General features: G+C 40.6%; 2 protein-coding genes across 4 annotated transcripts in view; one reads left to right on the top strand and one right to left on the bottom strand.

Moving 5' to 3' along the window:
• Window positions 1-2,571, bottom strand: part of LOC134228066 (group 3 secretory phospholipase A2) — a 52,507-nt gene extending 49,936 nt beyond the window's left edge. For 2 of the 3 annotated variants that reach the window (XM_062709838.1, XM_062709839.1), the window contains exon 1: window positions 2,120-2,571. The gene's annotated coding sequence lies outside the window, so the exon portion shown is untranslated. The remainder of the gene's footprint in view (window positions 1-2,119) is intronic. The other variant, XM_062709840.1, reaches the window with a different exon arrangement.
• Window positions 2,572-7,736: 5,165 nt separating this feature from the next.
• On the top strand, window positions 7,737-8,525 carry LOC134222269 (uncharacterized). Its single transcript, XM_062701412.1, has one exon. It carries the CDS (start codon window positions 7,737-7,739, stop codon window positions 8,523-8,525), a length of 789 nt encoding a protein of 262 aa, XP_062557396.1.
• Window positions 8,526-16,302: the final 7,777 nt, after the last annotated feature.

Genomic DNA, 16,302 nt, shown 5'->3' with positions numbered 1-16,302 from the left:
GACATTTTACATTAATGACATTTTACAACACTGATGAGGATTGCCAAAACACCCTACAACTGTTATCATTGAACTAAGCAGAATGTCCTGAGCATGGCTTGAAACACGATCACGCTTCTACATGGTTATAGATCTGAAGACCCGAACTCAAGAACGTTTTTCATGACCTTCAGTGTGATGGAATGCAGCAATATCACATATCTTGACAGACATTTTAGGACAATCATCTCGGAATCCAAAACAGCATCGCACAACTGTCATTTTTATTATTTCACGCATGCTGCGACGCAGCAAAGCTGAAATAATAAAAGAAAAAGTTGTCCGCTGCCTCCGTATTGCCCTTGAAAACGCGAGTGAATTTAGTTTTGGATTCTGTGATGCTTGTCCTTAAGGATCTGTTGGGAAGATTTTTGACAGAGAACATGAACTTTTTGGTGGCCGCTACTACATATGCCTTACGACCTAAACTGCTGAACGTTTTCCGACTTTTAGAATGTCACAGAATACTTTCGCAAAATCTTCTGATATTGTTAAATTCAGTGAATGACCTGAGCCCCGGGATAGTTTCATACATGATTGAAGATTTGACGACCTGAACTCAAGAACATATTGGAAGGCCTTGAGTGTGTTGAAATGCAGCAAGATTGGTATAACATATCTTCATAGACATCCAAAGACTTGTTGGAAATAGTTTTGATATACATCATGAACTTTTTGAAAGCCGTTACTGTGTTTACCTTATAACATAAAGTTCAGAATGTTTTTCGAATTCTATCATTTATAATCTTGGGACGTTGTGGCATGTCAAACTTTTTCACGCTTCTACATGATTGTAGATCTGACGACCTGAACTCAAGAACGTTTTGGATGGTCTTGCATGTGCTGAATTGTAGGATAACATATCTTACTTATCTTGACATGCGTCTAAGGGTCTGTTGACAAGAAGTTTGATTGAAGCCGAATATATTTTGGAGACTGTTCCTGCATAGGCCTTACAACCTGAACTCCAGAACCTTTTACGACTTCTAGAATGCCGTTATGCGACAGGCAGAATATTGTGCTAAATCGCCTGATATCTTTGAATTCAACAGGATGACCGGAGCGTGGCTAGAAACACGGCATACATACGCTTCCATAGGGTTGTAGTTCTGACGCCCTAATCTCGAGAACGTTTTGCATGGTCTTCGGTGTGCTGGAATACAGCAAGATTGGTATAACACATCTTCACAGAGATCTAAGGATTTGTTGGTAAGAGTTTTGATAGATGCCATAAACTTTTTGAAGGCTGTCACCGCATAGGGCTTACGACCTACTGACCGACACTTCAGAACGATTCGCTATTACTTTTCTCATGTATGGTAGAATTCAAGACCTTAACTCATGAATGTTTTGGATGAATTAGAATGTCCCCAATAGTATTCTCAACAAATAAATTTCATCTCCACATTTGTATGTGATGTTTCACTCTCCTGTCTGACACAATTTGGTAATTTACGTAACAAGATTTCAAGAAATATGACCAGAGGTATGATCAATAATAAATAAGGAATATATGGCTTTCAATATCGGTAACTACAGTAATAAGATAAATGGGAAACATTCAAACTCACATCTACTTGATAATGATAGGAATTTTGTTATCATTTAGTCTATGTTACTGAAACTATAGCTATAACAAGTTACTAGTGGAATTCAAACAACGAGCCATTAGGCAGTATCTTCGCACCAAAAGTCGGTTTTAATACTAAAAATTTAAGCTACTTGTAAATGACAAAATTGTGCGTTTTATAATAAAATTGTATTTAAAACTATCAAAATTGTATACAAATGAAGTTTATATGCAGAACTTTAATAAAATTTGGCATCCGCTGGTTGAGCAGCCTTTTGCAATGCAGTCCAGGAAGTCAAGAAAATGTTCATACGAGAGATTCCCTTCATGAAACATGAGACCAATCTATCACGCGGTCCTGAAAATCGTTATAAATGCCAATTAAGAGATCCATTGCGCACACTCTAAAGACAAGCAGAGTTGATTGAAACATAACTCATAGTGCTAATAGAACGGAAATTTAGATCCTAAAATGTAAATAAACTGAATAGTAACATAAGAAATAAATACCTTTATGACGCAAATCCCCAACAATCAATCAGTTCAAGGCTTTTCACAATAGAATTTGAATTTCAGGAACTCCAAAAATCAAATCAATCAGTTTCGGTCCTCTTCGCACAGCAGCATACAATTCGCATCACACATTCACGTTCCTTTGATCGCCTTTTCACTGTGATTTACGCCACTATGTGGTTTGATTTAGCATGCACTCAATTGTCACACAATGAACGGCCCTCTGCCCGAACGATTAGAATGGTACGCGGACGAGCACCAGAACGGACTGCAGTTGAAGATCACCCGCGAGCAACGCAGAACATAAGCGCGCAAAACTAGTTCGAATTTCCAAAATCTCGACCGAACCGTTCTGAAGTCAAATGTCAACTGATCATACAGAAACGGGCGAACGCTCGCGCGCGGCCGACATTATCTCCGATGCGATCCGCGGCTGAAGCTGACCACCACGACGCAGCTTCGACGATGCGATCGATGGCGCGATTGTGGAGCAAAATAAAACAGAGTTGAAGAGGAACTACAAATAGTGATCTTCTCCGACCGGATCTGTTGGCTGTGTTCTGTGTGGAAATTTTAAGGGTAGTAACAGCAACTGATGATCATGTCCAGCGTTGAACTAAGGTCAGACTACGGAGTGTATTCAAAGCGAAATGATATCTAGAAATTTCAGTTCAATGTAATATATCCGAGCTTAAGAACAACTCCCAAATTATTTCACCTAGTGGAGGTACTGACGCTCTCGTAATTATCTAAGCAACTAACTATTCTGATTCGATTCACAAATTTCTGCATCACTTTTGAACCCTATGGCCGATTGTTGAAATTATTTTTAATTGTTATTTTAAAATCCAGAATTAAAGTCGAGCTTCCGAAATTATTTCATAATATATACATATTTTTCTAAATATGTGGTTCCGATTGTTAATAAATTCATATTCATTCATGTTCATACTTCAACGACACGTTGTTTCATCGTTTTGAAAAATAAGTAGGGGTCAGCGGAACGGGCAGCCCATCAATGTTTTGATTTGTTTTCTTGATGATGCAGCACTACAGCCAGCGGTTTGATGCTCTCTCTCCGCGCTCAAAACAGCTGATGCAAACACGACGACGTCCTGATCAAGCGCGAGTCGGCATACGCGAACGTGATTTCATTCGAAGCGGCCGGCATCAACCATCCCACCACGTGTTTGGTGCCGATGCGATGATGACGATTATCTTTCAAGTCGCGCAGTGCGCGCGCGTTTGAAATATTTCAATCGAAGAGGGCTAGCAACAAGAGAAAATCACCTGCACGCTAAGTTTTAATAAAACTTTAATCAGCACTCAGTCCTGTTAGTGGTTAGATAGCTGGCTGAATACTAAACCGCATTATTAACACTTCACTTGATTTCCATGTTCCATTTTGAGATGTTTTTTTCATCCCTATTATAAATCCACAAAATTGTTATTCCTGTTAACAATTTAAACTCCAACTGTTTTTCCCTTTGGAAATAATCATGCAAAAGGGATCAAAACGTCTGAAGGTGTATTCAGCTTTTCCTGATGAAATTTTTATTAGTTTTGTTATGTTCTTAAATGTGTGACATATTGGTAGAATGTGACAGCACTTCGGACGTCAACAGTTACATATTTTAAACCAACCAAAGACATGCACCGTCATCGACTATTACAGACTGAACACCTAGTATGAGACAACGGACACACATGCGTCTAAACGATTGAGGTCGCTAACCGTACGACGAAAAGAGAAAAGGTAAAACGATAAGATATTGCATTACGAATTTATATCTCGTCTTATGACAGGTCAAAACACTTATTAAATAGACGACACATACTAATAAGTGGTGCGTTATATCTTAAGTTGGTCCTGGTTATTGGAACATTTAGAAATGTGCTGGTGCACAGATTATGGCTTCTGATACGGATGTTTTACGGAGTATTTCAGGACAGTCAATATGGAAGGTGATAAGATCCAGGGCAAATGAGAGACCAGCAGGGACTATGTCCAAGGGCTGAACACCTCCCCACGGCTTCTGCGAGTTAGGGGGCCTGCTTAGGACGTGGTGGTGCTTGGCAGCGGGCTCTGATAAACCTTTACAAAAAGCTTCATGTTTCCGCAAGCAGGCCCTTTCAAAGCGACCCTTGCATGGCCTCCCTGCATGCCGTCAGGCATGCAAAGGTAACCATGGGGTCATGAAAGGTGACTACTCCAGTAGGATTCGATGGCAGCCACAAGGGGGACCCAAATACAATGAGTGAAGCTAAAAATATTTCTTTTAAGATGCGTTAGGCATGGTGGTGGTAAACCCCTTTGCCAAGGGGGGTTTGCCGAGGTCTCCTTCCAGGGAGGCGTAGAGCGGAGTGACGGAGGCTGCAACTAGCAGCACCGGAGTCTCCCCAGCAGTGACGGGGTATAGCCCTATCAGCACGCTCGGCGGACCACTACCCGGGATGCGGGTGGTCGCCGAGCAACTCGATGATATCATCGAGTTCACGAACGCAAGGCAGAACATCAGTAAGGAACTGAAACAGAACCAAAACCGTAGAAATGATCTTGGTACTGAAACGCGCGGCACGGCAAATGCTGGGTAAAGCGTATCATTGGTACTTAGCGTACCTGAAGGAATAAAATAGACCCCATTTAGCGGTCCTTAGCCTCTCACCCAGCAACTACTGTCCTTACCTACCTAACTACCTAGCCTATTTTAGAGAAGATCGGGTAACTAACCCCGGTGGGAACTATGATCGATGCTGACAGGGAAGGGAAATTTGCTCCTCTCCGGAGGTGCAAATCTGATCAAGCGTCTGTTCCCCATGTTAGGGGCGGCTGATCATCGTCCGAGTGCCAGCGAAGGACTCTAAACTAAACTGTGCACATCATGCTGCATCGTGTCAGTATCGAGAAGGCAGCCCCTTCAACGCGATGCAGGTAGCACAACCCTGGTAAGGTAGCCAACCGAAAATTCTACAGCTACCAAGAAAGGCAAACGGATTGATTCAATGGCAACAGACCCGGCAACGAATAAAGGAAAACGATTGGAAAGTCGGATCTTGGAATGTGAGAACTTTGAAAGAACCCGCGCGTGTTGGGCTCCTGGTTCGTGAGCTGCAGAAGGTCGACGTGAGTGTGGCAGCAATCCAGGAAATACGGTGACCCAGAACCAGTGTTGGTAAAAACTCAAAATCTCAAAACTCATGGATGATTCAAATCAAGCGTGAGTTGAAACGCACCCAACTCAGCACTTAAAAACTCATGGATGAGTTGAATCATCCATTTGGATCATCGTAGGTTTTCTTTTGTTCTCCTTCGTTAAAAACAGTGAATTGACGTTTGTCGCATAAAATATTAGACACTCTTTTATGTATAAGCAATAAATTGCCCCCTAATTAATTTCAAATGCGTTTTTAAACCGAAATGATTTTTTGGCAAATGAGTGAAATGATGCGTTTTAGCATGAAAAATTCAAGCGTGATGCATTCCATTAAAATCGCAGACGATTTCGTTCGCACGGGAGCGCTCGTTGATTGAGATTTATGAGTGATTTTACCAACACTGCCCAGAACTGGAGAACGTGAATTCCGGGCGGTGGATCCTATAGCGAACACTTCGTTCAAGTACCACATTTATTATAGCGGCGATGACAGAGCAGAACGAGGAGTTGGCTTCATGGCGATCGGGAAGCAAATGAAGCGTGTTATCCGGTGGAAGCCGATAAGCGACCTTATTTGCGTGTTGAGAATGAAGGGCAAATTCTTCAACTATAGCCTGATCAGCATCTGTGCCCCAACGAACGATAAGCCTGATGACGTGAAGGATGAATTCTATGAGAGCCTTGATAACCCGACTAGAAAAGCATAATAAAAATTTAACACAATTTTAACATATTGTGATATGTATAACTTATTTTGATACAATTTAGTTTTTAGTAGCTACTATCTTTCAAATGTTGTTAACAGGATTTTATCAAAATATGATTAAAAAAATGCCTTACACCGAATTGCCCAACAGTAGGTCATTAAAAAAGATGTATCAAAATCTCCCAGCCATAGATATCACAACGCTGATATAATTTGAAAAAGTTGCCTAATTTGTAATGTTGTTAGTTTCATGTTCTTGAAAAATATTCTTGCTCAGATAAAAAAATAATGTCTGATTGTTTATCACAATCTGGAGACCTATCACGGCCTGTAAAAATTTCCAACGGCACAGTAAACAATATATTTTGTATCGATTTTGTAAAACAAGTACACTGGAGTAAATTTTGGCGATTTCAGATCGAATTGACCACTCTCCGGGTACTTCCAGGGCCTGGTACCCTTGAGGAAGTGGCCAATTTTCACTCATTCTTACACCCAACCGGCGGTTGTTAGGTTTTCTAACAATTCTGTATAATAATCTAACAACACCGGTATAAGAACTGGGCATATGCGAAATTGTTAGGTTCTTATACAAAAAATGTAAGCTCTCAAACAAATATTGTTAGAAAAGCTTACAAAATTGTTAGATTCTTATACAATACTTGTATAAGAATCTAACAATTTCGCATATGCCCAGTTCTTATATAGGTTTTGGTAGATTCTTATACAGAATTGTTAGAAAATTTAACATCCGCCGGTTGGGTGTAGAACCCATCTTGCGACATGTCAAACTTCATGATTTTGCAAACCAAGTACACTGGAGTACATTTCGGCGACTTTCGATCGAATTGGCCACCCTCCGGGTGCTTCCAAGGCCTGGTTCCCTTGGGGAAGTGGCCAATTTTCATTCAATCTTGGAATCCACCTTGCGGCATATCAAACTTCATAATTTTGCAAAACAAGTACATTGGAGTCCATTTCGGTGATTTTTTATCGAATTGGCCACCCTCCGGGTACTTCCAGGGCCTGGTTCCCTTGGGGAAGTGGCCAATATCCGTTCAATTTTGGGACCCATTTTGCCATATGTCAAACTTCATGATTTTGCAAAACAAGTACACTGGAGTACGTTTCGGCGATTTTCGATCGAATTGACCACCCTCATTGCCCCGTTGGCTGGGGCAGCCAGTCTAGCAGCACAAAGAAAAGAAAATCGACACGATCAGAAGAAACATGTAAACGTAGTGTACTCGGAGGTAGACACAGGACCATATCGAATTTACATTGAACTGCGAAAAAACGATGGAGACCAGAGAGTGAACAAGTTCGCTGTTGGATCTACGCTGAGAAAATTGCCGCAATACAAGCAGTCTATATCAGACATGAAGCAGGTTGGGCGAAACCGAATTATGGTTTTCATCAGCAGCTACACGAAAGCCAACTCACTCGTCAACGAGATTAACAATAGTGCGACCAGTTTGTTCAAGGCATACGTACCGTCGTCGGGGGTGACAATGGGTCAAATGGGGGTGAGAATGGGTCACTGTTTCAACCATTTAGAATGCTTGTAGAATAGATTGAATGTATCTGAGGGCAAGAAGACTAAAATATAAGAGACCTTTTTGAACGATTTTGTTCTACGACCTCCAGACTGCCGGTGAGAGCGATGACCCATTCTCACCCCCAGACCCATTGTCACCCCCGATGGCGGTACCACTACACTTGGTTGACATCTGACATCTCAGAAGAGGAAATTATGGAAGATATTGTGAGCGAAGTACCAATCATCAGCGTGAAGCGCCTGCATCGGTTTGTGGAAGGAAACAGAATTCCGGCAAACCGCATCAGCGTAAGGTTTCGAGCAAACACTTTGCCGGATCGTATCCGGCTTTTCTTCTGCTGTAGTAGAGTACGGCCCTTCAATCAGAAGTTGATTGCATGCGGAAAGTGTCTCAGATTTAACCATAGTGAGTCGCGCTGTAAGGGGATTCGAAGGTGCAAAAAATGCTCCGGGCAACACGAGACTGAAGAGGAGTTTAAACACTGTAACAATAAGCCGAGATGCGCGCACTGCAAATCAGAAGAACACTCGATGGAAGATGAGAAGTGCCCGGAAAAAGTCAGACAGAAAAATATCAAAATGTTGATGGCGAAATCAGCAGTCACGTTTGCTGAAGCAAAAGAATGTTTCCCTCTACGAACGCAGAACACTTATGCTCCACTTGAGGACATCAGCGAATTCCCAGCATTGGGCGAATCGTATGCAGCAACACAACACGGAGATTCACTACGAACGCAATGGCAGAAAACAAACCTGGAAAGAGAGAAAATCAAACCTGCAGTGAAGACGTACCCGGACCAGCCGAAAAAACAGACGAAGGGAACCAAACGACCACGCCAAGAAGGTCAATCCGAAGAAACAACAAACGCGACGAAGACAACCAGCGAGCGAAATCGAATTATCAGCAACGTAACCGGTCAAACTATGGACGGCGCAGCGATGAACAACCAAAGGGACAACATCGAAAAGGAAAAGGGCGGCTAGCCAAATGGTGAAGGCAAAAATGATGACGTTCTACACCGACTTTCTCAGCCAGTTGGGAAATCAAGAAGAAATGAAGAGTAAGTTTAAACACTGCACTCAGAAATATTTTGACTTAGCAAATTCAGTAATAGATGTAATAAAAGATACAGATTAGTTCAGTAGTACAGCATTTAAGACTCAAATAGGCATATTTTTTAGCTCAGTTATAGTATTTCTCACAAAACTAGAAATAAAATTCAACCCGTTGAAAGTTATCTAGTGTAACACACAAAGCTTAGAAAAGCACAAAACAGACTTGAATCGCAATCTTGTGGAAGGAAGCTACGAAATTTCTTTGTTATCGGAGACTTGGACAAAACCAAACATGGAACAATGCAATCGATATAGACTACCGCGATACCACATTATCGCAAAGTCACGATCACGAGACGACAACTACGGGGGAGCAGCAATCATGCTACTAAATGAGTACAACTATACGGTCATCCCGATGCCTGCTACTTCCGATTGGACACAGGCAATTGGGATCAAAATATGTTCGGTCGATGTTGTAGTGGCATCGATTTATATTAGCCCAGACATACCAGCAAGTGCATTTGAAGACGATGTCAATAAAATACTGAGCAGTTTGGACCGATACAGGAAGGTAGTATTAGCTGGAGATATGAATGCTCATCACCACGCATGGGGAAACGAAAAGTGTGACCGAAAAGGAAATATTCTGATGGACGCGATCAACAGCAGCAGGTTCCTGATTACGAATGATGGTTCCAGTACTTTCATACCGGTGCAGCTGAACAAGAAAGCCACAGCGATTGATATAACGCTATGTACAACGGAGGTTTACACGGATACGCAGTGGAAAGTCTTGGACTTCAGTATAGGATCCCACCACATGGCCATCGAAATTACGCTACAAGCTAGGGACATATCTAAGATCAAGTACGTATACAACAACAGAAAAATTTGTGAAGAAATGTCGGAATTAGACCCAGAAAACATAAAAAAGGTTAATGACCTCATACCCGTAGTGAAAAGAACATGCAGAGCAAATAGAAAAAAAGATACGAGAGTACCAAAACATTGGTGGACAGAAGAGGTAGAAGTCGCTTGGTTGAAGAAAACAGAAGCTAGAAGACAATTTAACAGGATATCAAGTCAACAAAATCTCATAGAGTTCAAGAAGGCAGCAGCTGTTTTTCAGAGGCGGAAAAGAGAAGAGGTTAATAAAAAATTCAAGGAATTTCCAGGAGAAATAAATCCCTTCATTAGTTCCAAGGAATTATGGGGGAAAATTGGAAGACTAACAGGGAGACGAGTAAGGAGAAAGGAGAATAACGTTATGTACGACGATCAAGACACCGCAGAGGCTTTTTTGGACGAACATTTTGGTCGGCATAATCCGCAACCATGGCTGGAACCTGTAGCATGGGCTACGGGCAACATAATAGACAAAACAAAGTGGGATAGCATATTGGCAAAGAAAACTAAACCATCCGCGCCAGGCGAGGATCGGATTACTTATGAAATGCTACGGAGACTGAATCCAAAAGTTACAGAAAATCTACTGATAGACCTGAATGCAATGTGGATTAGAGGATACCCAGATGATGCGCTGAAAACGATTAGGATAGTGGCAATTCCGAAACCGGGGAGAGATCAGTCAACACCGGCCGGAAAAAGACCTATCAGCTTGGTACCAACCATAACAAAAATAGTTAACACGGCAATTGAGCTTGAGCTTGAGCTTGAGAGCTTGATTGACTGCTCGTAGTTGCTACTCCATTATGACCAGATCAGCTGTTCTTGCACAGGGAACCAACAGATGTTTGGTTGGGACTAGCACACATCTTCAATGTACAAGTACTGGTGATCTCATTTGTTAGGTCATACTGGCGCCTGCCACGTCAGAATGCAAGTCAATGCTGGGAAGCGGGAGGAAATGATGATGCAATCACTCGCCCACTGCAAGCCGAATATACCTCTGCACTTGCCACGAGTTCATGCGGAATTTGTTGGAGTTTCTGGGTTAGGTTGGAGAGGCAGAGGTCCGTCTTGGTTAACGAGCTGCCAATGTGATAGATAGGAGAAGGTAACTGATGGAATTTCTAGTTGGATGTAGGAAACGAGCTCTATAGATCATTTCCAATTCTAGCAGATTACTGCTAGAATACTCAAGTTGAAGGTATAGGAATAGTAATGGAAACGGTATGGAAGTCCATTTCCAGTTCTAGCGATTGCTAGAACATGAGAAATAAAGAGAAAGATACAAAGTAGGAGAATGGAACGGACCTGGGATTGAATTTACGACCTCCTGCGTATGAGGCAGAAGCAGTAGCCATATGACTACCAAGCCCGCTTCGAAACAAGAGAGACCACGCACTGAACTGATTAATTTTATTACCGGCCGCGCAATGCAGAACACAATAATTCGGCCGACCACGCGATCGTTCTGCTGTCCGAAACATGAGAGATCACGCACTGAACTAATTATTTTCATTACCGGCCGCGCAATGCAGAACACAATAATTCGGCCGACCGCGCGATCGTTCTGCTGTCCGAAACATGAGAGATCACGCACTGAACTGATTATTTTTATTACCGGCCGCGCAATGCAGAACACAATATTTCGTCCGACCACGCGATCGTTCTGCTGTCCGAAACAAGAGAGATCACGCACTGAACTGATTATTTTTATTACCGGCCGCGCAATGCAGAACACTATTCGGCCAACCGCGCGATCGTTCTGCTGTCCGAAACAAGAGAGATCACGCACTGCAAAAATAGTTAACACGGCAATTCTGGATAAACTGCAAGGATTTTTAGAAGATAATGACGTTCTACCAGCTACATCGTTTGGTTTTCGGAAGGGCCTTTCAACCAACACCTGCCTGGAATTCATAGTGAATTCGGTCAAGCAGTTCAAACGTCAAAAGTATAAGGTGGCCATTATATGCATAGATTTGAGTAACGCTTTCAATGCGGTCAATACGAGTATACTAACGGACAAACTTAGTGACCTGAAAGTACCCGCAGACATCTCAACATGGGTAACAAACTTTCTACACAACAGGCAATTGAAGTTACAAACGCGTGAGATAACTATCTCAAGAACAATAAACAGTGGGCTACCGCAAGGGGATATACTATCACCAACATTATTCAACCTCTACACCCTTGGTCTACATGAAATCACAGAAGAAGATGTCATCTTAGTCCAGTATGCGGATGACTTTGGCATCTTGGTGAAAGGAAGGACCTTAGAAAGTTTAAATGACACGGCCCAAAGATATGTTAACGCTTTTGTGGAGGTAGCAGAATCCTTAAATTTTAAAATAAATGCGGAAAAAACGAAAGGCATACTTTTTCACAACAGCACCAATACACTAACGATCAAAATAAACGGTACGGACTTGGAAACAGTTAGAGTACACCGTCATCTTGGAGTACAGTTAGACAGCTTCTTGAGTTTTGGTGCAAATACTAGAGAGGTCACAAGAAAAGTTACCGAAAGACTTAACATGCTGAAGGTGATCAGTGGAGTTAGGTCAGGGTCACATCCGCAGACGATGTCGAATATCTACCAAGCCCTAGTCAGAAGTGTATTAGAATACGGATGCACAGTGCAGAATAACGCCAGTGCCACTAACAAAAAGAAGATCGAAGTAGTGAATAATCAGTGTTTAAGGAAGATAACGGGCTGCACAAAAAGCACCCCGCTCAATGCTCTTACAGCGTTAGCAGGTCAGTATCCACTACACATACGACAGGAACACGTGACCAATAAAGAAATCGCTAGGTGTTTCAACAGAGATAATATCGTGGCAGCTCAACTGAGAGAGCTGGATATACCGGCGGAAACGGACTTGGATAAATACAGATAGAACCACGGCGAAAAAGGACACTAATCCCTTTAAATTGAAGCAGCTGGTACTGTTCACGATGAACCATAAATACCGCGGAAGAAGACGAATCTTTACAGACGCATCAAAGGATAGCAACCTATGTGCTGTAGGAATATATCTAGAGAAAACATTACAAATGAACAAATCTAAAAGCATATATGTTCTCTAAACAAATGTTGTAAAATGTGATTTGCATTCGTTCGTATAATTTTTATAGAACTTTTTCCCGAAGGTAGCTATCAATTCATGATGTATGGAGAACTTATAGAGCTTAAATGTGGCTACAACTTTGTCTAACAAGACATTGCTGTAAATATGTAATCTGGGGCGTGGGAGACAATATGTCATTCAAATGACATTATGTCAAATGACACGTGACATTTTGGAGAGTTTTCACTATCCAGCCTCAGATGTTATATTTAGTGCAATGTACCCTTGGACAAAAATATAGCCCTACTCAAGCGTTATGAGTACATCTAAAATTATGGAATAAATTTGGCTTCTAAAGAAAGTTATGAACAAATTAGTCAAATAACATGCAGATGACATTTTACAAGCATGGATAGAACTATATCTAGAGGTAACTGAATTTGTAAAACAAGCTAAATTAAAACCACGGCATACAAAAAACAAGGCATTCTCATCACGTATGTAAACATTCAGTTTAAATGTAAACATGTGACGTCACTGCTATCTTTGCACAAGCTGGACCGAGACGATGCTCTACGGTCGCAGCATGCTTACTTTTGTACTCCAACATGTGGCGATAAAACATGCGTCACATTTAGGGCTGTGCAAATATCGATAAAATCGATAATATCGATATTATCGGATGGAATTTATCGATACGATATCCGATATCATTGAACTCAGATATCGCCGATATCGATATTTTTTTGTAATCGATGTAATGATGATGCCCAATTAAATCAACTACATACACTGGCTCACTGACTACATCCAACATATGTAGCAAGCCAATCACATTTTTTAAATGTCCATTGTGTCTGGTGTTGAGAAATTGACGTACCCACTAAGACGAAAGGCAAAACGCATGAACGATAAAGCTTACAAAACCCTCGACAGGAAATCTAAAATCATTCATAATAAACCACAGGCGGTGAAAGTTATTTCATGAAAATTATTGTCGTTTGCGGTTTTTTTACCAAGATGAATAAGAGCGACTAAAATTTTCAAATTGTTTTGGAGTGACAAATTAGAGTTAGAAACGTGATAAAATCGGTAGTAGACAAACTCAGGTAAAAACTGTATTTTTTTTTATTTTATTGGATATCGATCCAATATCGGATATTTTCAAACCCGATATATCGCCGATACCGATATATCACCAAATGAATATCGTCGATATCGATAAACCTCCATTGTGCACAGCCCTAGTCACATTCGAAGTGTCATTTTTTTGACGAGCCTACCTTGTTTTCTGTATACCGTGAATTAAAACTATAAAAAAAAACCAAGTTGAAGAACGTAACGGCTAGCCGTCATACGTTCAAGCAAAACGAATCTTGAAAGCCTACAATTGCGGAGGCACATTCAGGGCTGGTAGCGAAAAATGTCGTTCAAAATAGTGACTTAGTGACCAACGATGACGAAAAAAGTGACCAAATAGTGACCTTCAGAAGCAGAAAAAGTGACCAAATAGTGACTTTTGTATGAAGTACCAACCAGGTAGTGAGCTGAGTTGCATTCGTATTGTTCATTGGTAACTCGTAGTAGATCGGAAACTAGGGATATCATGTTTTTTTTTAATCCTTATTAGAATGCTATCAGAAATCAAGAGAAGACAAAAATTAGAATATCATGAGGTTTACTACTGCTGGCCGTGTGCATCTTCATCGTAACTAGGGAGAGGATGGATCTTAGCAGGGGACAACCGACTTGGCGACACCATCATAAATACCACAGAGTTGGATATTGATTAAGGTATTCGTTGGGACATCCAGAGGCATATTGCTAGCCTTCATGGTAAACCTTATTCCGTAACACACAGGAGCAGGTAACGAATTACAAGTTGTTACACTAAACCAGGCTTATAATTTCAACAACGATTTTGAAGCAAGTTCTACAGCATTGTGGTAATAAAGTTTAACATGAGCTCGAAGTTTTTCGTGAAACTGCAGTTCGTGTATGAAAAAGGCAGAATGAAGTATAACAAATTTTGCGCTGTCTTTTACTATCGATCAAAAAATATTGTCTCGTCAAAATATATTCCCAAAAGTTTTACCATATATAGATGATTCAGCTGCAAGACAGTATGAAAAAGTGCTAGAACGATGTTTTGGATTGGGTTTTCGCTAATTTTTATGTAGTTAGACGTGTGAACATTCGTTTTGGCACGTTGAAAAATTAACACGGTTTTTCGGCAAAAAAGAAATAAAATGATCTAATCAATTACTAAACAGAGTAATCACAAAGTTTATGAATCTTTATAAGGAAAAATTGTTAAAAAAAACTTTAAGAATCCAAAATTATGATGACATTTTTAAAATACGATTTTTATTAATGAAAAATAACATTTTTAATTGAAACAAATTTAAATACATATAGAGTAGACTGGCCCAGCTTAGTATGGGGAGAAAAAAATGTTGTCTGACTCCATGGGGCACCCCCCAGGATTGTGCCTTTGGGTGAGAAAATCAATCTCTGAAAATTTCAGCTCAATCGCTTGTTGCATAAGCTGGCGCATTTGATTTGAAGTTTGTATGGGGATTTTAGCCAAAATGTATAGGAAAATACACCTCCATCACTCTTTCGATCTGGAAATTGGTTCTTATTGCTCGATTGACCTCAGAATTGTAAAAACGGCAGTTGGTATGCTACAGAACAATTTCACAGAACATTGTATGATGATTGAATGAACTTTTATATAGTATTCGGCTGATTTATTAGGAGCTAAATTGTGTATTTTTGGATTTATTGATCGAATCGCATTAGCCAAAACCTATATAAAAGTTCATTCAATCATCATATAATGTTCTGTGAAATTGTTCTGTAGCATACCAACTGCCGTTTTTGCAATTCTGAGGTCAATCGAGCAATCAGGACCAATTTCCAGATCGAAAGAGTGATGGAGATGTATTTTCCTATACATTTTGGCTGAAATCCCCATACAAACTTCAAATCAAATGCGCCAGCTTATGCAACAAGCGATTGAGCTGAAATTTTCAGAGATTGATTTTCTCACCCAAAGGCACAATCCTGGGGGGTGCCCCATGGAGTCAGACAACTTTTTGTTTCCTGGGCCAGTCTAATATAGAGTCCATTAGCCATTTGTTTTTTCGAGACCCTGATCTCGGGTTCATTAAAAACAATAAATCATATATAACATGAATTTTACCGAACCTAAGTTTCCTAAGTTTCAAGTTTCGTAAAATGTGAACCAAAATCTTGAATTTGATGCAGAAATTGCTTTGGAAAACTCTAAAAAAAATTCAGAAATTTCAGCGGAAGTTCATTCTCTGTGGAAAACCTTGTGAAAATTTCTAGGATTTTTTTTTCAGAAATTGTGCACAAAATACTTCAATCCTTATGAAATTTATCTCCAGGAGTTCAAATGGAAATTCTAACAGAAATCCGATGGCGAATATCAGCACAACAACTTCCGGAAATTCTTTCATACCATAAATTCAAGGCAGAATATTTTGTAGACATTCCTGCTGTCTTTCAGAAATTTCCGCGGAAACTGCACGTCAATTACTATATCTCCGCGAATCCCTGAAAAAAAATCTCCTTCAAATACAAGCGGATTATTTCATGAATTCCGGTAGAAATCTTTTTGAGAATTCCTTCAGATATTTTTTGGTGAATTCCTAAGAAAAACCTTCCGAAAATTATTTCCCAAATTAGAGGCG

Source organism: Armigeres subalbatus, chromosome 3 (genome assembly GCF_024139115.2).
Source record: "Armigeres subalbatus isolate Guangzhou_Male chromosome 3, GZ_Asu_2, whole genome shotgun sequence".
Lineage (NCBI taxonomy): Eukaryota > Metazoa > Arthropoda > Insecta > Diptera > Culicidae > Armigeres > Armigeres subalbatus.
This window is presented reverse-complemented; position numbering and strand designations above follow the sequence as displayed.